This window comes from Pelophylax lessonae, assembly GCF_965119305.1.
Source record: "Pelophylax lessonae genome assembly, contig: HAP1_SCAFFOLD_77, whole genome shotgun sequence".
In the NCBI taxonomy this organism is placed as follows: domain Eukaryota; kingdom Metazoa; phylum Chordata; class Amphibia; order Anura; family Ranidae; genus Pelophylax; species Pelophylax lessonae.
In genome coordinates this window covers 232,518-259,436 of record NW_028120141.1, presented here as the reverse complement: position 1 = coordinate 259,436, position 26,919 = coordinate 232,518, and the positions used below count along the sequence as shown (strand labels likewise).

General features: G+C 46.7%; 1 protein-coding gene across 1 annotated transcript in view; it reads right to left on the bottom strand.

Moving 5' to 3' along the window:
• The window catches only part of LOC309543483 (WD repeat-containing protein 97-like), a gene marked incomplete at its 5' end in the record, with an annotated part of 218,063 nt that overhangs the window by 70,590 nt on the left and 120,554 nt on the right, over positions 1–26,919 (bottom strand). Inside the window, 5 exons of the mRNA XM_082275962.1 lie at positions 1,965–2,186; positions 12,239–12,286; positions 14,386–14,661; positions 23,758–23,862; positions 25,263–25,409. Of these exons, the coding sequence (XP_082132088.1) occupies positions 1,965–2,186; positions 12,239–12,286; positions 14,386–14,661; positions 23,758–23,862; positions 25,263–25,409 (798 nt within the window). The remainder of the gene's footprint in view (positions 1–1,964; positions 2,187–12,238; positions 12,287–14,385; positions 14,662–23,757; positions 23,863–25,262; positions 25,410–26,919) is intronic.

Sequence of the window (26,919 nt, the reverse complement as noted above, 5' to 3'; positions counted from 1 at the left end):
TAAAATTCAGCAGACTCTGTCCCTAACAGGATTGAGAAGAGATCGTAGATCAGGAGAACTAAGTGCAGACCCCACCCCACACAGCAATATCGATTGTAGTTTGTAGAACACACTGACCCTATAATTCAGCAGACTCTATCCCTAAAATGCCTACAACTCGCCCTGCCTAAACACTCCGACCTGTCCCTCAATTCTATCCGGACACAAATGGTTTTTTCCTGCCTGTCTTTCCCTAATCAGCAGCCAGCACGTTGATGTGTGCTCTGTCCCTGATCTAAGCAGCATAATGACGCCGCTGCGGCTGCCTCGAACTTATAAAGACTTGGTCACATGCTTCAGACGGCCAATCACAGCTACTGAGACATTTGCAGGCATGGCTGGGATGGCTTAAGGCACACCAGTTAGTTAAACGATTGTTGATTGGCTGTTGAAAGCCCGCCATGAAAAGAGCGCCAAAGCATGCAAAACCCGGAAATAAAACGACCGAACACGGATTTTTACCCGAATATACAGTAAAGTGTCCGTGTTCGTGTTTGGGTAACAAAAATCCAATTATTCGGTACAAACACGAATAATACAGTCCGTGTTCGCTCAACACTATTGATGATGTGATCTAAGCCATGGTTTTGTGTTTTCTAGAGTAACGGTTCTATCTACTCTCCTGAGGAAGCAGGTTTGTCCAGTGAAACATGTCGAGGAATATCAGTGCTCAATTCTGGTGGAAAATATTATCATCTTTGATTTCACCTAATAATATTACACATTAATGTGGTTTAGAAAAATACCCCCCTTTCATATTTATGTAAGGGGGTTAAATTATTTTAGCATCATATGTTTGTTGTGTTAATCCATACAGATGGATATTTTGTTCTAGTGTCCTTTGTGATAGGAATAAAATACAATTTTTTACACACATGCCTAATTGTTCTTTATAATGTTAGATACCGTCTGGTTTATTGTACCCTGAAATGTCCCCCTTTTCAATGTTGGAGGATTTGGCTGGTTGTCAGCATTCCTCCCCTCCCCCATTTTTCCTATGATTATATGGGATGTGGGTCCTTACAACTTTACCACCCCTGGGTTCTGTTCATAATTTCTGCTTAAAGCCAAACTTAAGCCATTTCAGGCACAGCCAAGCGCTCCTTCATGGATAAGGTGGGTACCTCTTCATGGATAAGGTGGGTGCCTCTTCATGGATAAGGTGGGTGCCTCTTCATGGATAAGGTGGGTGCCTCTTCATGGATAAGGTGGGTGCCTCTTCATGGATAAGGTGGGTGCCTTTTCATGGATAAGGTGGGTGCCTCTTCATGGATAAGGTGGGTGCCTCTTCATGGATAAGGTGGGTACCTCTTCATGGATAAGGTGGGTGCCTCTTCATGGATAAGGTGGGTACCTCTTCATGGATAAGGTGGGTACCTCTTCATGGATAAGGTGGGTGCCTCTTCATGGATAAGGTGGGTACCTCTTCATGGATAAGGTAGGTACCTCTTCATGGATAAGGTAGGTACCTCTTCATGGATAAGGTAGGTACCTCTTCATGGATAAGGTGGGTGCCTCTTCATGGATAAGGTGGGTGCCTCTTCATGGATAAGATGGGTACCTCTTCATGGATAAGGTGGGTGCCTCTTCATGGATAAGGTGGGTACCTCTTCATGGATAAGGTGGGTACCTCTTCATGGATAAGGTAGGTACCTCTTCATGGATAAGGTAGGTACCTCTTCATGGATAAGGTGGGTACCTCTTCATGCACGGCCCAGCTCAAACCTTCTAGGTTGGTGTATGATTCTCCATCCCGGATCTTCCTACCTTTCATGAAGGGAACTGTCCTATACTAAACATTATGTCCAAATGTCCACTGAAAACTCCATGATATCCAACACACTCCTTCCAATGGCACAGGACACAGAATGGACCAAAGAAGACCTCTCCCTCCCAGTCATAGCTGCAATCTCCCTACACATCACCTGTATGTCAGAGAAGATCCTGGAGAACCAGCTTGTATCTTGGAACTGGAGGATGAATGGAGGAATCTCCGGGACAACAGCTGGGGTCTTCAATGGCCGTTCTCCCTCCTCTTCCTCCGTATCTAGAGAAGGTGAAGGAGCCTTCGGTGTCATATTTGGAACGGGAGATTCAGGAGGATTCTGAGGATTCAGCTGGACAGACACAGGGGTCTGCCTGAAGGTCTAGAATAGAAGAATGTTTTATCAATAACATGGAAAGTGGGGGCATCATTTTATAGGCAAGCAGGGGTATTAGGGTGGGGCAATGTGTAGTGATATGCCAGAGATATAGAGATATGGGGGTGCTGTATAGTCATATGCCAGGGGTATGGGGGCTGCTCTATATGCATTTACCAGAGGTATGGGGGGTGTTCTATATTCATATGCTATGGGTATGGGGGGAACTGTGTAGTCCTATGCCAAGGGTATGGGGGGGGGGGGTTTCTATATTCATATGTCACGGGTATGGTTGCACTGTAAAGTCATATGCCAGGGGTATGGGGGCTGCTCTATATTCATATGCTATGGGTATGGGGGCACTGTGTAGTCATATGCCAAGGGTATGGGGGGTTTCTATATTTATATGTCACAGGTATGGTTGGTATGGTTGTATTGTATAATCATATGCCAGGGGTATGGGGGCTGCTCTATAATCATATGCCAGAGGTATAGGGGGTGTTCTAAATTTATATGCCAGAGGTATGGGGGTGTTCTATATTCAAATGCCAGAGGTATGGGGGGTGTTCTATATTCAAATGCCAGAGGTATGGGGGGTGTTCTATATTCATATGCTATGGGTATAGGTGGTGTTCTATATTCACATGCCAGGGGGATGGGGGGAACTGCGTAGTCATATGCCACACATAAAGTAGTGCTATATAGTCATTTACCCAGGGTATGGGGGTTCTGTATAGTAATATGTCAGGGGTATGGGAGCATGTGCAGTCATATATCAGGGGTATAGAGACACCATGTTGTATGTAATGTGACATATGCCAGGGGTGAGGTTCATCACACCCCTTTATTCTATTACATGGCGTGTCACGTACCTTATATCCTATTACATGGCGTGTCACGTACCTTATATCCTATTACATGGCATGTCACGTACCTTATATCCTATTACATGGCGTGTCACGTACCTAATATCCTATTACATGGCGTGTCACGTACCTTATATTCTATTACATGGCGTGCCATGTACCTTATATCCTATTACATGGCGTGTCACGTACCTTATATTCTATTACATGGCGTGCCATGTACCTTATATCCTATTACATGGCGTGCCACGTACCTTATATCCTATTACATGGCGTGTCACGTACCTTATATTCTATTACATGGCGTGTCACGTACTTTATATCCTATTACATGGCGTGTCACGTACTTTACATCCTATTACATGGCGTGTCACGTACCTTATATCCTATTACATGGCGTGTCATGTACCTTATATTCTATTACATGGCGTGTAATGTACCTTATATCCTATTACATGGCGTGTCACGTACCTTATATCCTATTACATGGGGGGTGTCCCTGATGTAGGGAAGATGGCCCATGGAAAGAGGTAAAAGCTCCATAATGGTGGAGGTCCCTGATGTAGGGAAGATGGCCCATGGAAAGAGGTAGAGGCTCCATATGGTGGGTGTCCCTGATGTTAGGGAAGATGGCCCATGGAAAGAGGTAAAGGCTCCATATGGTGGGTGTCTCTGATGCTAGGGAAGATGGCCCATGGAAAGAGGTAAAGGCTCCATATGGTGGATGTCCCTGATGTAGGGAAGATGGCCCATGGAAAGAGGTAAAGGCTCCATATGGTGGGTGTCCCTGATGTTAGGGAAGATGGCCCATGGAAAGAGGTAAAGGCTCCATATGGTGGGTGTCTCTGATGCTAGGGAAGATGGCCCATGGAAAGAGGTAAAGGCTCCATATGGTGGGTGTCCCTGATGTTAGGGAAGATGGCCCATGGAAAGAGGTAAAGGCTCCAGATGGTGGGTGTCCCTGATGTTAGGGAAGATGGCCCATGGAAAGAGGTAAAGGCTCCAGATGGTGGGTGTCCCTGATGTAGGGGAGATGGCCCATGGAAAGAAGTAAAGGCTCCATATGGTGGGTGTCCCTGATGTAGGGAAGATGGCCCATGGAAAGAGGTAAAGGCTCCATTTGGTGCATGTCCCTGATGTTAGGGAAGATGGCCCATGGGAAGAGGTAAAGGCTCCATATGGTGGGTGTCCCTGATGTAGGGAAGATGGCCCATGGAAAGAGGTAAAGGCTCCATATGGTGGATGTCCCTGATGTAGGGAAGATGGCCCATGGAAAGAGGTAAAGGCTCCATATGGTGGATGTCCCTGATATAGGGAAGATGGCCCATGGAAAGAGGTAAAGGCTCCATATGGTGGGTGTCCCTGATGTAAGGGAAGTTGGCCCATGGAAAGAGGTAAAGGCTCCATATGGTGGGTGTCCCTGATGTAGGGAAGATGGCCAATGGAAAGAGGTAAAGGCTCCATATGGTGGGTCTCCCTGATGTAGGGAAGATGGCCCATGGAAAGAAGTAAAGGCTCCATATGGTGGGTGTCCCTGATGTTAGGGAAGTTGGCCCATGGAAAGAGGTAAAGGCTCCATATGGTGGGTCTCCCTGATGTAGGGAAGATGGCCCATGGAAAGAAGTAAAGGCTCCATATGGTGGGTGTCCCTGATGTTAGGGAAGTTGGCCCATGGAAAGAGGTAAAGGCTCCATATGGTGGGTGTCCCTGATGTAGGGAAGATGGCAAATGGAAAGAGGTAAAGGCTCCATATGGTGGGTCTCCCTGATGTAGGGAAGATGGCCCATGGAAAGAAGTAAAGGCTCCATATGGTGGGTGTCCCTGATGTTAGTGGAGATGTCCCATGGAAAGAGGTAAAGGCTCCATGTGGTGGGTGTCCCTGATGTTAGGGAAGATGGCCCATGGAAAGAGGTAAAGGCTCCATATGGTGGATGTCCCTGATGTTAGGGAAGATGGCCCATGAAAAGAGGTAAAGGCTCCATATGGTGGATGTCCCTGATGTTAGGGAAGATGGCCCATGGAAAGAGGTAAAGGCTCCATATGGTGGGTGTCCCTGATGTAGGGAAGATGGCCCATGGAAAGAGGTAAAGGCACCATATGGTGGATGCCCCTAATGTAGGGAAGATGGCCCATGGAAAGAGGTAAAGGCTCCATATGGTGGGTTTCCCTGATGCTAGGGAAGATGGCCCATGGAAAGAGGTAAAGGCTCCATATGGTGGATGTCCCTGATGTTAGGGAAGATGGCCCATGGAAAGAGGTAAAAGCTCCATATGGTGGGTGTCCCTGATGTTAGTGGAGATGGCCCATGGAAATAGGTAAAGGCTCCATATGGTGGATGTCCCTGATGTTAGGGAAGATGGCCCATGGAAAGAGGTAAAGGCACCATATGGTGGATGTCCCTGATGTAGGGGAGATGGCCCATGGAAAGAGGTAAAGGCTCCATATGGTGGATGTCCCTGATGTAGGGGAGATGGCCCATGGAAAGAGGTAAAGGCTCCATATGGTGGATGTCCGTGATGTAGGGAAGATGGCCCATGGAAAGAGGTAAAGGCTTCATATGGTGGATGTCCCTGATGTAGGGGAGATGGCCCATGGAAAGAGGTAAAGGCTCCATATGGTGGGTATCACTGATGTAGGGAAGATGGCCCATGGAAAGAAGTAAAGGCTCCATATGGTGGGTGTCCCTGATGTTAGGGAAGTTGGCCCATGGAAAGAGGTAAAGGCTCCATATGGTGGGTGTCCCTGATGTAGGGAAGATGGCCAATGGAAAGAGGTAAAGGCTCCATATGGTGGGTCTCCCTGATGTAGGGAAGATGGCCCATGGAAAGAAGTAAAGGCTCCATATGGTGGGTGTCCCTGATGTTAGTGGAGATGTCCCATGGAAAGAGGTAAAGGCTCCATGTGGTGGGTGTCCCTGATGTTAGGGAAGATGGCCCATGGAAAGAGGTAAAGGCTCCATATGGTGGATGTCCCTGATGTTAGGGAAGATGGCCCATGAAAAGAGGTAAAGGCTCCATATGGTGGGTTTCCCTGATGCTAGGGAAGACGGCCCATGGAAAGAGGTAAAGGCTCCATATGGTGGATGTCCCTGATGTTAGGGAAGATGGCCCATGGAAAGAGGTAAAAGCTCCATATGGTGGGTGTCCCTGATGTTAGTGGAGATGGCCCATGGAAATAGGTAAAGGCTCCATATGGTGGATGTCCCTGATGTTAGGGAAGATGGCCCATGGAAAGAGGTAAAGGCACCATATGGTGGATGTCCCTGATGTAGGGGAGATGGCCCATGGAAAGAGGTAAAGGCTCCATATGGTGGATGTCCCTGATGTAGGGGAGATGGCCCATGGAAAGAGGTAAAGGCTCCATATGGTGGATGTCCCTGATGTAGGGAAGATGGCCCATGGAAAGAGGTAAAGGCTTCATATGGTGGATGTCCCTGATGTAGGGGAGATGGCCCATGGAAAGAGGTAAAGGCTCCATATGGTGGGTATCACTGATGTTAGTGGAGATGGCCCATGGAAATAGGTAAAGGCTCCATATGGTGGGTTTCCCTGATGCTAGGGAAGATGGCCCATGGAAAGAGGTAAAGGCTCCATATGGTGGGTGTCCCTGATGTAGGGAAGATGGCCCATGGAAAGAGGTAAAGGCTCCATATGGTGGATGTCCCCGATGTAGGGAAGATGGCCCATGGAAAGAGGTAAAGGCTCCATATGGTGGGTCTCCCTGATGTAGGGAAGATGGCCCATGGAAAGAAGTAAAGGCTCCATATGGTGGGTGTCCCTGATGTAGGGAAGATGGCCAATGGAAAGAGGTAAAGGCTCCATATGGTGGGTCTCCCTGATGTAGGGAAGATGGCCCATGGAAAGAAGTAAAGGCTCCATATGGTGGGTGTCCCTGATGTTAGTGGAGATGTCCCATGGAAAGAGGTAAAGGCTCCATGTGGTGGGTGTCCCTGATGTTAGGGAAGATGGCCCATGGAAAGAGGTAAAGGCTCCATATGGTGGATGTCCCTGATGTTAGGGAAGATGGCCCATGAAAAGAGGTAAAGGCTCCATATGGTGGATGTCCCTGATGTTAGGGAAGATGGCCCATGGAAAGAGGTAAAGGCTCCATATGGTGGGTGTCCCTGATGTAGGGAAGATGGCCCATGGAAAGAGGTAAAGGCACCATATGGTGGATGCCCCTAATGTAGGGAAGATGGCCCATGGAAAGAGGTAAAGGCTCCATATGGTGGGTTTCCCTGATGCTAGGGAAGATGGCCCATGGAAAGAGGTAAAGGCTCCATATGGTGGATGTCCCTGATGTTAGGGAAGATGGCCCATGGAAAGAGGTAAAAGCTCCATATGGTGGGTGTCCCTGATGTTAGTGGAGATGGCCCATGGAAATAGGTAAAGGCTCCATATGGTGGATGTCCCTGATGTTAGGGAAGATGGCCCATGGAAAGAGGTAAAGGCACCATATGGTGGATGTCCCTGATGTAGGGGAGATGGCCCATGGAAAGAGGTAAAGGCTCCATATGGTGGATGTCCCTGATGTAGGGGAGATGGCCCATGGAAAGAGGTAAAGGCTCCATATGGTGGATGTCCCTGATGTAGGGAAGATGGCCCATGGAAAGAGGTAAAGGCTTCATATGGTGGATGTCCCTGATGTAGGGGAGATGGCCCATGGAAAGAGGTAAAGGCTCCATATGGTGGGTATCACTGATGTTAGTGGAGATGGCCCATGGAAATAGGTAAAGGCTCCATATGGTGGGTTTCCCTGATGCTAGGGAAGATGGCCCATGGAAAGAGGTAAAGGCTCCATATGGTGGGTGTCCCTGATGTAGGGAAGATGGCCCATGGAAAGAGGTAAAGGCTCCATATGGTGGATGTCCCCGATGTAGGGAAGATGGCCCATGGAAAGAGGTAAAGGCTCCATATGGTGGATGTGCCTGATGTAGGGAAGATGGCCCATGGAAAGAGGTAAAGGCTCCATATGGTGGGTGTCCCTGATATAGGGAAGATGGCCCATGGAAAGAGGTAAAGGCTCCATATGGTGGATGTCCCTGATGTAGGGAAGATGGCCCATGGAAAGAGGTAAAGGCTCCATATGGTGGATGTCTCTGATGTAGGGAAGATGGCCCATGGAAAGAGGTAAAGGCTCCATATGGTGGATGTCCCTGATGTAGGGAATATGGCCCATGGAAAGAGGTAAAGGGTCCATATGGTGGATGTCCCTGATGTAGGGAAGATGGCCCATGGAAAGAGGTAAAGGCTCCATATGGTGGATGTCTCTGATGTAGGGAAGATGGCCCATGGAAAGAGGTAAAGGCTCCATATGGTGGATGTCCCTGATGTAGGGAAGATGGCCCATGGAAAGAGGTAAAGGCTCCATATGGTAGGTGTCCCTGATGTTAGTGTAGATGGCCCATGGAAATAGGTAAAGGCTCCATATGGTGGGTGTCCCTGATGTAGGGAAGATGGCCCATGGGAAGGAGGTAAAGGGTCCATATGGTGGGTGTCCCTGATGTAGGGAAGATGGCCCATGGAAAGAGGTAAAGGGTCCATATGGTGGGTATCACTGATGTTAGGACTTGCAGCCTCTGTGAAATCTGGGTTTTTAGTGGGGTGTTGGTAGGCTAGTAAATATAACAGATGGGTTTCTCTTTCACTTTCCCTTTGCTCTAATATGCCCCATCATGGTCCTTGTTTGATCAGGAGGCATGCACCATTTTCCAGAGTCTATTTTTCGCCCAGCTGACTGCGTCACGTCCAGTGCAAAGTTAGCTGAGCTGGGGGTGTGGCCAGCTTAGGGGACATCACATTGCCATTGCAATGGCAGACATTGGTGACAAGTTAATGAATGGGATGGAGACGCCCAATTAAATCTGTTGCGCTTGTATGGCTGTGCTGGCTGCCATTATCTTATGTTGTCTCCTTGGTAGTGAGATGTGTTGGCACTACTTTTCCGTTACATATTGTTCTTACCCAGCTACTTACTTTTGTTTTTCTGCTCTGGTCCAGGTATGACTTCTCCATTCCCCACTGCCTGAGACAGCCAAGTCTAAGAGGGTAGAGGAGCTAGACTTCCGGTGTACCCGTATTGTACTAAGACAGGGGTGCTCAACCTTCTGAAGAGCGGAGGCCACTGAAGTTACTTAGTAAACAGTCGTGGGCCACAATGAAATAAAATGGTTCAGGATTTCCCATTTTTTGTTTTGAATAGCATAATGAAGATGTAAAACAAGGAGGATCATCATTTTCTGTGGGACCAATCCCTGTGGGATGTTTATCCAATGTTAATAACAAAAAGAAAGACAATGGACAGGTAGACCCGATTGGACCAATCCTGTGAAAGGAGCCTTGCCAAAGACTTCTATGACATTGTGTGGGTGTGGTGCACTCTTTTTTTTCAATAGTGCTCATATATGCCCATTGCTAAACTGTGATGTTTAATAAAGTGACCTTTTATCTTTCAGTTTCTGCCGGCATTGCTGGCTGTTAGAAGGGTTCTTGTCCTAGGGGGGAGTAATACCGAATCCATTTCACCTGGGACAGGAGCCGGCACTATAGAGGAAGCATTAGGCTTATCTGGCTCCTGCTCCCTCCGCAGACGCTTGCTTCCTCCGGTGCCGGCTCCATCCACTCTGATGCTCTGGTATCTGGTCTTGCCGACCCATCATCCCAGATCAGGAGGTCACAGGCCACATCAACAGGCCACCAGTTGAGCACCCCTGTCCTAAGGCAAAAGAGTGCTTGCAATCCCCTGTGGTCACTTTTTCCAGGAGAAAAAGCCCAGGACAAAACAGGGTGATGTTTCCGATCAGACTTATCTGATTTCAAAGCAGTGGTTTCAAGGCCTCGTCCTATCAGAAAGGAAAACATCACTTATTTAAAGACATAAAGTCATAACAATCTCATCATAGTTGTTTGGCTTTGTCGGCCTTCAGTTGGGCAGAGAGATCAGAGTCAGAGACATGTTGGGTGTGTGCAGTGCTTGTCCTTTTGGGCAGAATGGGCTGGTAGACTTGTTTTAGGGAGTTTGCTTTTCATAGAGAGAGGCCTAAGAGGTTTGGTCTTACGGAGGCAGTTGCTGACAACATGCAGGAATAGGAAACTACTTCGCTTACACCTCGTGTGTCCTGAGGCCTCTGTGAGAGCGGAGATTTTCCTCATCAAGTCTGCCAAGGCTGAAAATTCCTTTCTAGGTAAAATAAACTCCTTCTTCCTTTCTAGTGAGGAAATAAGGGGAGCCTAGGAGACAAAGTGAGACTCCGGTATGTGAAGACTGAGATCCAGAGATCCTTAAGCAGATTTTTCAGAGGAACACTAAATAAGCTCAACCTGGCCCCATGCACTGCGTGGCCCGGCCTGGCCCAGTGCTTAATTTCCCTTCTGACTTCAGCTATGAGGGTGAGGGGATCTCCTGTGAGTTACCCTAATCATTGCAGTGACTTTTGCCGTGGAGCAGAGGAGGTGCAGCCACCCTATGTTCCATGACTAAGGCTGCTGGATAAATTGGTGAAGACCAATGCACAGACCTGAACCACAAACTGGAGCAGAGGAGCTGCTTGAGCGGAGCCATGCCTATCTGCAGTGTCTCAGAGAAACATGCTTAGGATGGCACCCGGAACCAGGGGGGGGGGGGTAGGATGGGCCACTGCAGCCAAAATATGTCTCAGAACTAGAAAGTGGAGCATGATATGCTTATAGCTGTGACAGACCAATTTAAAATGGTGTCCCAGCAACACAGGTACGCACTGTTCCTGGCCTCTCTCACTCTCTCCCTCACATTCCACACTTATGTGCCCAAGGCAGAAGCCTAGTGTCCAGGGACTACCCCTAGGATGGAGGGGCTGGGTGTGAAGGTTGGGGGAGCCACAGGTGAAGGGGCCAAGTACAGTTCCCTGAGAGGCTGCTAAAGGCCAACCATCCTGGAAGCTGTATCTTATAATAATCACAGTGGTATTTATGACCAGCAGGAGAAGGGATTTCTCCATGTGAAAAGCCCAACAAAGTCTTCAATCTTCCAAAATAATTGGAATCATAAGCCAGAAATTCTGCTCTCTGTAGAGACGTCATCCATCATTTAGGGAAACTAGCAAAAAGGTAAAGATTGCTGGGAGCAGTAAGAGTTATATGGGCTGCCCCAATAACGGCTTGCCAGAGTCCTCTCCTGAAGGTGGCAGTATAGAACCAATGGTCAAGATGTAAATGAGCTTGTGTCCTGTAATGTACGATGAAGAAAACCTATTTCTCTCTACAACTGAGTCCAGGAAGGGGGTGCAAGCTTCTCCAATGGTAGCTTCAGAGTGGATGATGAGGACTATTCTACTTTCCAGCTTGGCCTCCGGTGCTTCTCCTCTGACAGAGTTTCATGTCCATTCTATCCAGGCAGCAACTTCATGGATCTTCTTCATAGAGGTTTCAGAGAAGACGATCTGCAGGACAGCCAGCTACCCAACTTCTAACAACTTCATTAAACAAACTTTGGAGGTTTCTATGGTTTCTTGTACTTCTACGGATTCTTCAGCTTTGTCTAAGTGTTTTTGCAGCAGTTGATGTGTGAATGCTTCTTCTCTTCCCCAATGCTTATTTTTTCTTTGCTAGTCATGTTCCATAGTAGACTGACATTAGGTGCTCCAAGAATATGGAAATGGTAACCTTATACATCATTTTCTTTTCCTGGTACATCTTTACATCAGCCTAGTGTTCCCACCCTGCTCTATTAGGAGTCTTTATCATGGAACATTCCCAACTGGTTACTTCTGAATTTTTTTACACTAGTCAAGGGTGGTCCCGAGATGGTCAGAGGGGTGCAGCTGACCCACAGTAGTCTCACATGAGGATAGAATGGGAATGGGAAGTTACAGTAAATATAAGGTAGTTGTTTTCTATAGTCATGTACCCTATATTCCATTATATGACATGTCATGTACCTTTTTTCCCATTATGTGGCAAGTCATGTACGTTATAACCTAAAATGTGACATGCCTATATACCTTCTATCCTATTATATTAGCATGTCCTGTTCCTTATATCCTATACATGGCATGTCATGTACCATATATCTCCTTTTAGGACACGTCATGTACCTTTTATAACCTATATATGCATGTCATGGACTATATATCCTATTCTAATTGTATTCATTTAACAGCATGTGTCGTACAAAGTTGTAGTTTTTTGTGGGATTGAAGAATTCTACTGCAATCACCTTTGTTGCCTGTGGTCTGGGCCTTGGGATCCGAGATATCAGCGGCCTCTATGAAAAACAAACAGTATTGATTAGAGAGCATTAGAGAAAGTATTCCATGAACACAATTTATCAATGTGAAACACTATCAGGAAAAGAACGTGTCTCGCATAATCCAAACCCCCCACACCACCTCCCTATGTAGACAATGATCTCTGCCTTTATGTACATTCTCTTCCCCTCCTTCCCATCACAGAGGGAACAAAGGTCAGGAGGGTATACAAGGGTCAGCCAACTGGAGAACAAAGGTCAGGAGGGTATACAAAGGTCAGCTAACTAGGGAACAAAGGTCGGGAGGGTATACAACGGTCAGCCAACTGGGAACAAAGTTTAGGAGTGTATACAAGGGTCAGCCAACTGGAGAACAAAAATCAGGAGTATATACAAGGGTCAGCCAACTGGAGAACAAAGGTCAGGAGGGTATACAAGGGTCAGCCAACTAGGGAACAAAGGTTGGGAGGGTATACAACGGTCAGCCAACTGGGGAACAAAGTTTAGCAGTGTATACAAGGGTCAGCCAACTGGTGAACAAAGGTCTGGAGGGTATACAAGGGTCACCCAACTGGGTAACAAAGGTCGGGAGGGTATACAAAAGGTCAGCCAACTGGAGAACAAAGGTCAGGAGGGTATACAAGGGTCAGCCAACTAGGGAACAAAGGTTGGGAGGGTATACAACGGTCAGCCAACTGGGGAACAAAGTTTAGCAGTGTATACAAGGATCAGCCAACTGGTGAACAAAGTTTAGGAGGGTATACAAGGGTCACCCAACTGGGTAACAAAGGTCGGGAGGGTATACAAAAGGTCAGCCAACTGGAGAACAAAGGTCAGGAGGGTATACAAGGGTCAGCCAACTAGGGAACAAAGGTTGGGAGGGTATACAACGGTCAGCCAACTGGGGAACAAAGTTTAGGAGTGTATACAAGGGTCAGCCAACTGGAGAACAAAGGTCAGGAGGGTATACAAGGGTCAGCCAACTGGTGAACAAAGATCTGAAGGGTATACAAGGGTCAGCCAACTGGTGAACAAAGGTCTGAAGGGTATACAAGGGTCAGCCAACTGGTGAACAAAGATCTGAAGGGTATACAAGGGTCAGCCAACTGGAGAACAAAGGTCAGGAGGGTATACAAGGGTCAGCCAACTGGTGAACAAAGGTCTGAAGGGTATACAAGGGTCAGCCAACTGGTGAACAAAGGTCTGAAGGGTATACAAGGGTCAGCCAACTGGGGAACAAAGGTCAGGAGGGTATACAAGGGTCAGCCAACTGGTGAACAAAGGTCGGGAGGGTATACAAGGGTCAGCCAACTAGGGAACAAAGGTTGGGAGGGTATACAAGGGTCAGCCAACTGGAGAACAAAGGTCAGGAGGGTATACAAGGGTCAGCCAACTGGAGAACAAAGGTCAGGAGGGTATACAATGGTCAGCCAACTAGGCACTGGACACTGGCTTCTAATACCAGTTTCTGCTTTGTTTTTACATTTTACATGCAGGTCGGTCAAAGTGAATGCATAAAACCACATCTCACATAAACGTCCAACTCCCATATTATGCTAGTAGAAAATACGACTGCTCAGTATATGGTCAGAGAACATTCCATCCCAGAAAACTGTTCTTCCATAGAGACCCAGCAATGATCCATGATCCCACCAGTTACAAATCATCAGATCCCACCAACAATCTATGAAGGGTTTAGGAATGACAGCAATTATTAGCAGGAAGGTGGACAGAGATGTGAACAGGAAGCCCTAACAATTGACCCGGCCACTGCAATGCAGATACCAAAAATGCAAGAAAAATATAAAGGAACTCTAATATTTTGTGGCGGTGGGGGGGGGGGGTGTACTCATAAATAGCCTAAAACAATGAAGGTTACAATTCACAGCTTTCAGGGCTTTAGAACACATTTCTCCAGACACTCCGTTATCTTAAGGGGCAGTTCATCATATAACTGAGACTCTTTATCTACTCAAGACAGATAGGGGGAGGAGTCTCATAAGTCATATTACCCCCCATATGTCACAAGATCTCCAAGCAGACTCTCTTCCCATAATGTATGATTACCATTTACTAGCTCCATATTGTAGCGCACAAATAAGATCTACATGATGTACCTGAGGAAGGGAGGTTCTCTTCTCTTCATAGCTCTGTAAGGTCGGGGATGATGGAGGTGATGGAGGTGATGGAGTCAGAAAAGATGATGAAGAAGGAAGCAGATCAGATACTGTAACAGACTGTTCTTCCATACTGGCTGTGATTTTCTGAAGGATGGCTGGGATGTCACTGGATTCCTCAGATTCCTCTATCACCTCTTCATCCTTCTTTTCAACCATTTCCCTTTCTTCCTCCACCTTTGGAATATTTTTAAAGATTGGCTTTTCTGCTGTTTTCTGAAGAAACAAGAATCTCATCATTTATACAGCGGATTGAACATATATAGTAATTGTAAAGAGAACCTGTTGTGACATGCCTAAGAACTTCTTATTGCACTGGAGGCCATTGAAAGCAACTAAACGTGCCATCTCTTCTACTTCTGGGTGACAGTTAACTGTACCCTAAATATAGGAGCAGATAGTGACCTGGAGGGATCCGGAGCCATTTATCTTCAGTCCTAAAGGGTCAGAATATATAAAAATAGGGTTTTTGTGCTCACTATATAATCATTTTCTTGGTGTCCCTTTAAGGGACACTGGAATTTTTTTTCCCTAATGACACAGGAATTCTTAGAATACTTAAGCTGGATACACACTATCCAACTTTTGTTGGTAGATTTCCTTCAGATTTACCTTTTCTATGTAGTGAAGGGCCGGCCAGATTGCATGCAAATTGAAAGTGTTTAGGTTTGACCTCATATTATCTGGTTTTGGTAAGTCTAAAGGAAAAAGTCTTCAGAAAATCTTATAGTGTGTATGGCCCATAAGACTACACAATTATACTGTCCCTACAGAGAAAATAGACACTTGAAGTTGGTTAGCAGGATAACTCTGCTTACAGACATCAAGTCTCACTTTCCTGAAATAAACAGAGGGGAGGGAACTGTACCCCTCAATAGACTCTAAGAAAAGAACTTTATAGTTAGTACAGAAACAAAACTAGCTTATTTATTGTCCATTGAGGAACACAGGGATTCTTAGACTGCTGGGATGTCCAAAAGCCGTCCAACCGAGGGGTGAGCAACATAGCAACAAAGGCTAACAGACCCAGGAACGCAACAGAAAGCTGAGAACTTCTTGCAGCTCGAAGGGCCACCTAAAGGATGGAAAGCCCAAAGCTGGCATCAGGCAAGCCCTGAAAATACACCTGGTAGAATTAAAAAAAAAGAAATCCAGGTAGTAGCCTTGCAAACTGGGAAAAATTTGCACGATGCTGAAAAGCCAACAAAGCAGTCACAGATCTAGTAGAGCGTGCCATGACAGGAACCGCTGGAACATGACCCTTGAAACCATAGGTTTGCCTAAAAATCTGCCTGAGTCACCTGAAGATGGTGGACAGAAAACCCAGGATACTCATAAATTATCCAAGGAATACTAAGGAAATACATCTTCCTGAAGAAGCAATGGCTAAGAAAGACTCACACAGCCCAAACCACATCCAGACATTTGGGAGAAATGTATTTTTGGTGAAGAAGTGCTGGACAGGGGGACAGAAGAGCAAAGTTCAGGTTGCGGTGTAAGACAGATAGTGCTTTAGGGAAGAAGTCCTGGACCTAAACACCAGAAAAGGTTGATTGAAGTATAAGACCACGCAGTTCAGACACTTGTTTTGTAAAGGAAAGCATTACATAAAAATAAATCAATATATAAAAAACCTTGTGGGTGAGAGTAGAAAGAGGAACGTGTAATGGGTTAGCTCAGTAATATTTGAAGCACAGACAGAACCATACCCTATGGAGTCACAAGTGAATGAACAGGGCAAGCTTCAAAAAATACTCCCTGTACAAAGATCTAAATGAAGAAGTAAAAGGACAATGGTTTCTAAAACTAAAGAAACCGGGCAGAAACCTGGCCTCTAAAAATGTTGGGGACCAATGCTGGTTTAGACCCGGCTGCAGTAAAGAAAGAAAGGATTCATCCCATGGAGAAACTTCCAAGACTACATTAAGTCAAGTGTGCATTCCATGAGCAGAAACAGACCTAATGGGAAATAACCTTCAACTCTTTAAACAACATAGGAAAAACAAATTCAGAAATGCCCCTGTCTCATATACTGTGGGCTACAACTGCCCAACCGGGTAAAGCCAGTGACTGTGAAGCAGGGTAGCAGGTGAAGCTTGGGACAGAAGATCATGATGACCTGAAAGAGCCCATCGAGCATACACCAGGAGTGTTACCAGGCCATTCTACCACATTTGCTTCATACAATTCAGAGGAACAAGGATCACTAGAATTCCCTCTTCTTAATCCTGAGAAACAGATGTGGAAAAGTTTCAGACTAGAAAAAAATAGATCAGGGTGAATTGTTCCCACAAAATCACCTGAGCATCCACCACTTCTGCTAGAGGATCCCTGAAATTGTATACAAACCTGTCTGGTTTCTTAATAAAGCTGGAGGCCATGAAGTCTTCATTAGGTGTTTCACTGGTCTTGGAATACCTCCAAGTGTAGGGACCATTTCCCCAGAGCATGTGCTCCTTTTTGATAAAGTCCATCTGTCTGTCCTGAAATGCTGTAACCACAGGACAATCATGACCATGTACTTCAGCAAAAGCCTGCACTGACTTCCCACAACAGGCATTTAAGAGTGCCATAATGGAGGTGCAAAAACAGACGTGGTGAAAACACGAGTCCTTATTGTCCACAGAAGTCAGAAAACCGCCTTGAAGAAAGGATATCAAATAAGAATAATTCCAAGCAGATTTTCTAGAAACAAAATGAAAACCTGAACCTTTTCACCATAGGGAATAAAGCAATTAAACTGTGATCCAGAAGGACCCGAGAAGGCTTAATGGAGATTTGCTAATCTGTGGGGGTAACACAAGAAGGTTGGAGATAAGAATCCAAAGAGGGGGAAGGAAGTAAAACTCCAGCTTGGAGCCCCAAGAAACCACTTTCTATACCCAAACATCAGAGATGCAAGTTGTCCAGATGACCTCTCACTCCTAAAAAGGGCCTGCACCATCATTTTGAGGAGTTCTTGTGTAAGAAGTAGACAGACTGAGGGACAAACCCTGTATGCAGACTGGGAACATGACTTGTAAGATCTCAAATGTTTCCTAACAGTTGCAAAAAAAATGGAAAAAACCTTAGCAGTCTATTTATTTGTCTGCTTTGCTGAGTGAGACAAACACTATTATCCCTCGAAGATTATGCAGAACACTCTGTTGGTTACTGGACTGTGCAGCCTAAGATGATGAGGGTGGCCTTTTGCACAGTTCCTGTCCAAGCACCCCTGGTAGTGGGGACAGAGACTGCTTGGGCAGTGGAAGGCACAGGTGCTAGGAAGCTGGGCTAGTAAACTGGAGCTTGGAAAAACTGGAGCCCTTGCAGTGGTAATATGGAGTCAGGTCACAAGCTATGTTCAGCAGCAGCCAGGTGCAGGGTCAGGATTAAGGTCAAGGTCAGGAGCAAGCAGGAGTCAGTAACGTGCTGGCAGAGAGGTACCAAGCAAGAAGGCTGAATCGTTGTCACCAAGTTCAAGCCATGGTCGATAACACAACTGCGCAGAAGATATAACAGGCAGGGAGGATCCAAGAGAAGTACCAGACATAGCTAGGTCAGGAACAAGGTAAGCAGACATTAAGGAGCTCAGGATACAGGAATTAGAGCTGAAGACAATCCATTACTGAGGCTAGGCAGAACATGGGTTTAAATATGCTGCTGGGCACCAGGATCTGTGGGCACCCCAGTGCGCATGAGTGTGCCAATGCTCACGCGTGTGCAAATTCTTGACCTTGCCCATCTAGCTAATCTATGTTCACGACCCTGCACATGTAGATGAGCACTTGCATGGGAATTAGCACCTGCTAACCAAGCTCCCTGACACATTCTAAGAATTCCACAGAAAAGCACCTTAACCAGCATGCCCACGAGGGTTACCAACCATCAGAAAATACACGGACAGTATCTACATCAGTCCATGAATGTCCCAAAAGGATATGAAGTGTGCATGCAGGAGCACTTGTTTGTGTAGGTATTAGTTAATTTTGGCCAGCTTGGCCCAAACAAACTCGTTAAGTGGACAGTAAAGCTGGAGATAGGCTTTACCACTTCAGCTCATTACCATCTGTTGTTTGCTATCCATTGGTTGTTTGTTGCCCTGACTAGATCTCACGCAGTGCAATTACTGAGGGCCTTGCAGTGCAAACAGCACATTTTCTGGCAGTGTTTCTAATCTTGGATGGATCATTATTTGTTTTCTGTAGTCACAGCAATCTCCAAGTCATGTTTTCATACTGTGGCAAACACAGCCACTGTATATTGTCCTTCGTGTATGCATTATGTTTATTGCATGTGTATACCTTTAAGAACCAAGTGTTTGTAGTGTGGTTTATGTGGAGAGAGTGAGAACTCTTTCACTTGGGACTATCATATGTCTGAGCAGTGTCCCTCAGGAGATGGGTGGGGGTTTGTTTTTGTTAAATACCTGCCTTCTATTGTCCTATTGTTTCTGTCTGGTAAGGTTATTATGGGATGTTCAGCTTTGTGTGTGGAATGTCTCGAAGAGGGAGGGGTTTTGGTGTAGTGTAGATCCCTGTGTTTTTCAATAAACAAAGCAGTCTAGTTTTGACCTCCAAGCCATGTGTCGTCTGGTTATTGGAGGGTTGGGAATATTATACGCTACCAGGATTATTGTATGCTGTGCCTGACTACCAGTGGAGATATTGTGGATCATACTGCTACTCCGCTACAATTGGTGGCAAGCGACGGGATCTTTATCCACACAGCAAAGCAGCGTTCGGCAGTATTCATGCGAACAAAGAGAAAAATAAACCATTCAGATGAAACCGGAGTTCGGCAGTACGTAAAACTACACGAAAGGCTGGTGAATGGGAACGGATTATACACGGTTAAAGCGGCAGACATTGAAAGCATTGCTGGAGGCAAGAGGCAAGATAGCCAGCAACAAAACCAAGGCGACACTGATCGAAGAACTCATGGAAGAAGACAGAGCAGCCATGGATGCAAGGCCAGAAACAGACCGAGAATTTGAACTGGAATTTCGCAGCAGGATAGCGTTGTATCCAAGTACCCCATCAATGGAAACCCATGAACGGGTCGCAGCGGACGTACATGAATACATCATGGCCATAAGGGGGCCCCAGCCACAACCTCTCCAAGTACACTCAACTCCACTCAGCATGCCGCAAGGTAAACCCAAAATACAGTACCAGGCATTTAAAAACTTCACGGACACGGAGGGAGGAATAGATGGGTATTTGCAAGACTTCGAGAGGCTGTGCCAGTTACATAACATTGACCCAGAGGATCAGGTACAGATATTGGCTGGGAAATTGTCTGGCCGGGCGGCCGATGCGTATCGGGCAGTCCCCAATGCCGACATCCGGGACTACCAGAAAGTTAAGCAGGTGATTTTGACCAGGTATGCCATCACCTCCGAGGCATACCGACTCCAATTCCGGGATCTTAAAAAGCAGGACCAAGATTCCCACACTGAGTTTGCCCATTGTTTGCACAGGGCGGCCACCGGATGGTTAGATGCAGCACAAGCCACTTCACGAGAGGATGTCTTGCAATTATTATTGTTGGAGCAGTTTTTCCGGAGACTACCTCAAGAAATGCAGCTCTGGGTAAGGGACCGTAAACCTCGCACCCTTCCAGAGGCTGCTAAATTAGCAGATGAGCACCAAGGCACTAGATGGGAACAACGACCACCGCCTAGGGTAGTTGCCCAGCAACCCTATCACCGACCAGCAGTCACCGAACCAGCACACCCACGTTCAGGAGGAGGTAACAGTCAGTACCCCAGATACCAACCACGAGCCCATACCCGGTGCCATCTCTGCAACCAAATGGGGCACATACAGAAAGACTGTCCCCGAAATCGGCCTCGTCAGCCCTGGCCGAATCAGGGCTACACACCAGCACCTCAAGCCGCTGTACACTGTTACCAAGCAGCCCCTGCATTACAACCCTCCACAGCAATCCAAATGGAGGAAGCCCTCGGCACCCTACACGAGGTTAACCCCATCCAAGCGGCATCGGACAATCGACAAAACCACGACAAGCTGTGCACATGGAGGGGAGACAACTAGAAGGGTTACGTGACTCTGGGGCTACCATCACGTCGGTCCGGAATCAACTTATTGCATCCAGACAACTCACTGGGGATTCTGTAGCTGTGCGAGTAGCAGGGGGAGCCATTTTCAAAGTTCCCACTGCGAAAGTACACCTGAATTGGGGAGCTGGGTCAGGGAATGTGGAGGTGGGCATGATGCAGGATTTAACCACAGATGTTATTTTGGGCAATGACCTGGGGGAGCTGACTTCAGCTTTTGTTCCCCAATCTACCATCCACGAAGCTTATTCGGCTGTTACCCGGCAGCAGGCTCGCACCACAGGACCACTACTACCACAGACGGGGCGAAACTCCTCCAAACACCAGACACCCGTCCCGCAGTGGGGTACAGTGCCACAGGTGCAAGCAGTTTGGGCACTATCGACGAGACTGTACCCAGAGCAGGAACCAAGCTGCATGGATCCGACCAGGGTCACCCCCTTCAGCACGGACAACGGTCCCCTACTATCTCACAGAGGTTTCCCCAGTTGTACCCAGGTTCAAACACACCGAGGAGCAATGGGGTACCCTTCATGAAGCTAACCTGGTGCAAGCCGCTACGGAGAACCAACAGCATCATTTACAATCGGTCCAGTTAAATGGAATGCCCGCTCAAGGTCTCCGAGACACGGGAGCCACTCTCACCTTGGTCAAGCGACACCTGGTTCCAGATGCCGCCCGAACCTGAGGCTCAGCAGTGGTACGAATGGCAGGGGGAGCAGTACACCGGCTACCCACTGCGAGGGTCCACTTGAATTGGGGTGCCGGGTCAGGTCTGATTGATGTGGGGTTGATACGGGAGCTCCCCACCGACATCTTACTCGGGAACGATCTAGGTCAGTTGCCCTCAGCGATCCTGCCAGTCCAGATCCCAGGCCAATATCCCGGAGACCTAATGGCCTTCTGAGGTCCAGACGCTTCAATGTTTGGATTAAGAACAGTATTGAGCCCGGTTGGAGAAGATGGCAGAGAACAACCTGTAACCTAATTGAGCAGAGAGCTTCTCCCCAGGGAATGAAGCTTCAGCCCTACTTGTATGGACAACAGTTCACAGGTTATCGCGACAAACTGAACTGGAAAAATGATCTGTGAGTACTCCCCGGACATCCCCAAGCCGATCCGTTATGGATCAGACTGTGTATGCTGGCTTGGTTCTGGGGGAGCATTGTGGCAAATACAGCCACTGTATATTGCCCTTCGTGTATGCATTATGTTTATTGCATGTGTATACCTTTAAGAACCAAGTGTTTGGAGTGTGGTTTATGTGGAGAGAGTGAGAACTCTTTCACTTGGGACTATCATATGTCTGAGCAGTGTCCCTCAGGAGATGGGTGGGGGTTTGTTATTGTTAAATACCTGCCTTCTATTGTCCTATTGTTTCTGTCTGGCAGAGTAAGGTTATTATGGGATGTTCAGCTTTGTGTGTGGAATGTCTCGAATAGGTAGGGGTTTTGGCTGAGTGTAGATCCCTGTGTTTTTCAATAAACAAGGTATTCTAGTGTTTGACCTCCAAGCCATGTGTCGTCTTGTTATTGGAGGGTTGGGAATATTATACGCTACCAAGATTATTGTATGCTGTGCCTGACTACCAGTGGAGATATCGTGGATCATACTGCTACTCCGCTACAATTGGTGGCAAGCGACGGGATCTTTATCCAAACAGCAAAGCAGCGTTCGGCAGTATTCATGCGAACAAAGAGAAAAAGAAACCATTCAGATGAAACCGGAGTTCGGCAGTACGTAAAACTACACGAAAGGCTGGTGAATGGGAACGGATTATACACGGCTAAAGTGGCAGACATTGAAAGCATTGCTGGAGGCAAGAGGCAAGATAGCCAGCAACAAAACCAAGGCCCTAATGCCGACATCCGGGACTACCAGAAAGTTAAGCAGGTGATTTTGACCAGGTATGCCATCACCTCCGAGGCATACCGACTCCAATTCCGGGATCTTAAAAAGCAGGACCAAGATTCCCACACTGAGTTTGCCCATTGTTTGCACAGGGCGGCCACCGGATGGTTAGATGCAGCACAAGCCACTTCACGAGAGGATGTCTTGCAATTATTATTGTTGGAGCAGTTTTTCCGGAGACTACCTCAAGAAATGCAGCTCTGGGTAAGGGACCGTAAACCTCGCACCCTTCCAGAGGCTGCTAAATTAGCAGATGAGCACCAAGACACTAGATGGGAACAACGACCACCGCCTAGGGTAGTTGCCCAGCAACCCTATCACCGACCAGCAGTCACCGAACCAGCACACCCACGTTCAGGAGGAGGTAACAGTCAGTACCCCAGATACCAACCACGAGCCCATACCCGGTGCCATCTCTGCAACCAAATGGGGCACATACAGAAAGACTGTCCCCGAAATCGGCCTCGTCAGCCCTGGCCGAATCAGGGCTACACAGACAGGAAGAAGACAGAGCAGCCATGGATGCAAGGCCAGAAACAGACCGAGAATTTGAACTGGAATTTCGCAGCGAATTTGAGGCTAATAGAGGGTGCCAAGCTGAGGGTCCTATCCATCAATACCTGACCAACCTAAATGTATATGTTGCTCTCCCATCTATAGATGCCAGTTGAGCCCTATGTTGGATGAGGTTTTTGAGGATTCATGGATTACTCTTTTCCAGAATTTAGACAATCTTTGATTGATTGTAAAGGTATTTGTGTCTCTATATGGATATGATAGACATTGATGTTCTGGAAGAGCAATCTATATTTCTTACTAAGCTTAATTTGTTATACAAAGTACAGGGCCAGCTACATTTTACAGGAAGAAGTTTTTATTTTTATTAGGATGACAATATGGTTGAATACGTGAAGGACAGAGATATAGAATTATAGAAATCTTATTAAATCAACCAAGAATTTTGGAGGAAAGGCGGAGATTCAGGTTCAAATTCACTTCTCCCTAGAGCACCAAACTTCAACCTTCACATGGAGCTGGTTATGTACTTGCCTCTAACATGGAGCTGGTTATGTACTTACCTCTAACATGGAGCTGGTTATGTACTTGCCTCTAACATGGAGCTGGTTATGTACTTACCTCTAACATGGAGCTGGTCATGTACTTACCTCTAACATGGAGCTGGTTATGTACTTACCTCTAACATGGAGCTGGTTATGTACTTGCCTCTAACATGGAGCTGGTTATGTACTTACTTCTAACATGGAGCTGGTTATGTACTTGCCTCTAACATGGAGCTGGTTATGTACTTACTTCTAACATGGAGCTGGTTATGTACTTACCTGTGGATGGATTTCCTGATGACTCCTACGCTCCGCATATTCCATCGGCCACAAGAGCTGAAGGAGGGCAGAATTTGGAATGGTCCCAATGGATAAAAATGAAGCCTGAGGAACAGAAAAAAAATCAATGGTTAATGGAGATTAATAAAAGTTCATTATCTAATTATCCTATGTACTACACAGTGCTGAGTATATTATCGAATGATCCTATGTACTACACAGTGCTGAGTATATTATCTAATGATCCTATATACTACACAGTGCTGAGTATATTATCTAATGATCCTATGTACTACACAGTGCTGATTTCAGCAGTCAGTAATGATAAGAGAATTTATAACCTCAGAAGCCTCGGAGGGGGGAGGTGCAGGAGACAAGACAAGCAACCAGGAAACGCACTACCCAACATAAGAGGGCGATGTCTCTGGGTGAGGTCTCTGGGTGAGGTCTCTGGGCGAGGTCTCTGGGCGAGGTCTCTGGGCGAGGTCTCTGGGTGATGTCTCTGGCCTCAGCCATCTATGGCATCCAATAGGACAAAAAACACTTCTCTGGCAATATTATGGTGGTAATCTGGCACAGATGAGGTATGAAGGAGGCCATACTGTATGTCACAGAATGCCCCTAGGATTACCTTTAACCCCCTATACTACCCAAAACTGGTACTGGTACTTCTGCCCCCCAGGATTACCTTCAGCCCCAATACTACCCACATCTGGTACCATTACCTCTGCTCCTAAGATTACTTCAGCCATAGTACCATCCACACCTGGAACCTTTGCCACTAAGATTACCTTTGGCCCATTACTGACCTTACCTGGTACTGGTATCTCTGGCCTTAAGATTACCTTTGGCCCGAGTACCTTTGGCCCTAGTACTGCCCATTCCTAGTACTGGTACCTCTGGCCCTAAGATTACCTTCAGTCCTCATACCACCCAGGCCTGGTATAGGTATATTTACTTATAACAATAAAGATTATCTTCACCTTCCTGCTCAGTTTTATTTTTAATCCCCTCTTACCAGCATATTCACTGTCCTAGTGAATCCCAGCTCCAACACCCCCTACACCAGGTATCGGTACCTCTGCCCCTAACATTACCTTCAGCCCTAATTCCACCATAGCCTTGTACTGGTACCTCTGCCCCTAACATTACCTTCAGCCCTAATTCCACCCTAGCCTGGTACCTCTGCCCCTAACATTACCTTCAACCCTAATACCACCCTAGTCTGGTACTGGTACCTCTGCCCCTAACATTACCTTCAACCCTAATACCACCCTAGCCTGGTACTGGTACCTCTGCCCCTAACATTACCTTCAACCCTAATACCACCCTAGTCTGGTACTGGTACCTCTGCCCCTAACATTACGTTCAACCCTAATACCACCCTAGCCTGGTACTGATACCTCTGCCCCTAACATTACCTTCAACCCTAATACCACCCTAGCCTGGTACTGGTACCTGTGGCCATCAGACAAGTCAGACACAGGAGGCGGACACACACATACCTGGAGGTGTCTAGGCAAAGAATGAAAAGGGAATCCCAAGGCTGAGTCAAAGAATCCTCTATTGCTTTCCCCTGGACTCTCCGGCACATCCTCGGCTATCCTGGCTGGAATTGGCTCATTCAGAGCTATATAATCATTATCAGGGATCTAAGAAACGTAAAAAAAGTATTAACTTCCCCCCATGCAGCATGTTCCCTCCAATCAAACAGCACAGAAAACACCCAAATAGATGCCTCAGCTCTGTCACTAAAGGTAAACTCTCGACCAATCAGGATTGAGTATACCCAACTAAATCTGTAGGAGCCAGGCCAACTGCACGTGTGTGGTACAATGTTTTCTTCTCTATTGAGAAACACGGGAAATCTTTCACCTCTGAGTTATAATTCCGCTTACAGGAGAACTGGATATTGGCAATCAAACCTGCAAACCAGCCCAGGATGACCCCGCTACTCCCAGCATGCCTCAGTTCTTGTAGAATTCTAGAAGGATGGACCTCTGTTCTTTAGCTGTGCCGTGTAGATGACTTCCCTACTTTTGTTAGCATCTTTTATTCTTCAAGTTTTTTTCTCTACAATACAGATAGAGCTTTCCTCTTTAATCACAGCTATCCATCCCTCCTCAGCTTGGCTTCTGGAGTTCAGGGATAGCCTGGAAGTAATATTTGGGGGCTGGGTTCCATGTACAACGCTTTACAAATGGGCAGCACTTGTCAGCTCCATGGTCAGTGGCATTGTCTGCTTCTCCTGTCTCTGAACACTCATTTTGTGGGTAAGCTGGTCAGCCTGGGCACTGGGGGCTACCCCAAGCACATGGGTTGCTTGATCCCTTTACAAATTCCGTTACCCACAGAGGTTATTGCTGTAAGACTGAATGCTGATGTAATCCACTGGGAGGATGTATCCAATTCGCACTGTCCCTCCATACAGCATCAAGGAAGCATCTCCCTGCTGCTGCTCCTTCTTGCATATAGTCACATGGAAGTCAGATCTTCAGTCTGCTCCTTCTTGTATATAGTCACATGGAAGTCAGATCTTCAGTCTGCTCCTTCTTGTATATAGTCACATGGAAGTCAGATCTTCAGTCTGCTCCTTCTTGTATATAGTCACATGGAAGTCAGATCTTCAGTCTGCTCCTTCTTGTATATAGTCACATGGAAGTCAGATCTTCAGTCTGCTCCTTCTTGTATATAGTCACATGGAAGTCAGATCTTCAGTCTGCTCCTTCTTGTATATAGTCGCATGGAAGTCAGATCTTCAGTCTGCTCCTGCTGCTCACCTATATTGACTTTGGTCACCTCTGGCCATCTGATCTTTACCTGCCATCAGCTGTCTGGGTTTTGTGTACCCAAGGCCTTACCTTGAACCTTGAGCCTTAAGATGCCTAACCTCCATGCAGTTGCAACATATCTAATTCTATACACGGATGAGAGACAGTCCCTAATGGTACCGACATTTGCATCCTAGAATCTCGCTACCCTTTACTGCTAGAGTCTATTCTGTCATCGGAGTCCCTTTCAGCTGTGTTCAGTATTGTCAGTTCCACTGTCCTTTCGGGTGATGTTTTTACTACAATCATGTAAGATTTAATGGCCTAAATTACTCCGTTATTTGTGGTTTCTGATGCCTTTTTCCGTAGATTCTGTATCTGATCTGCCTTG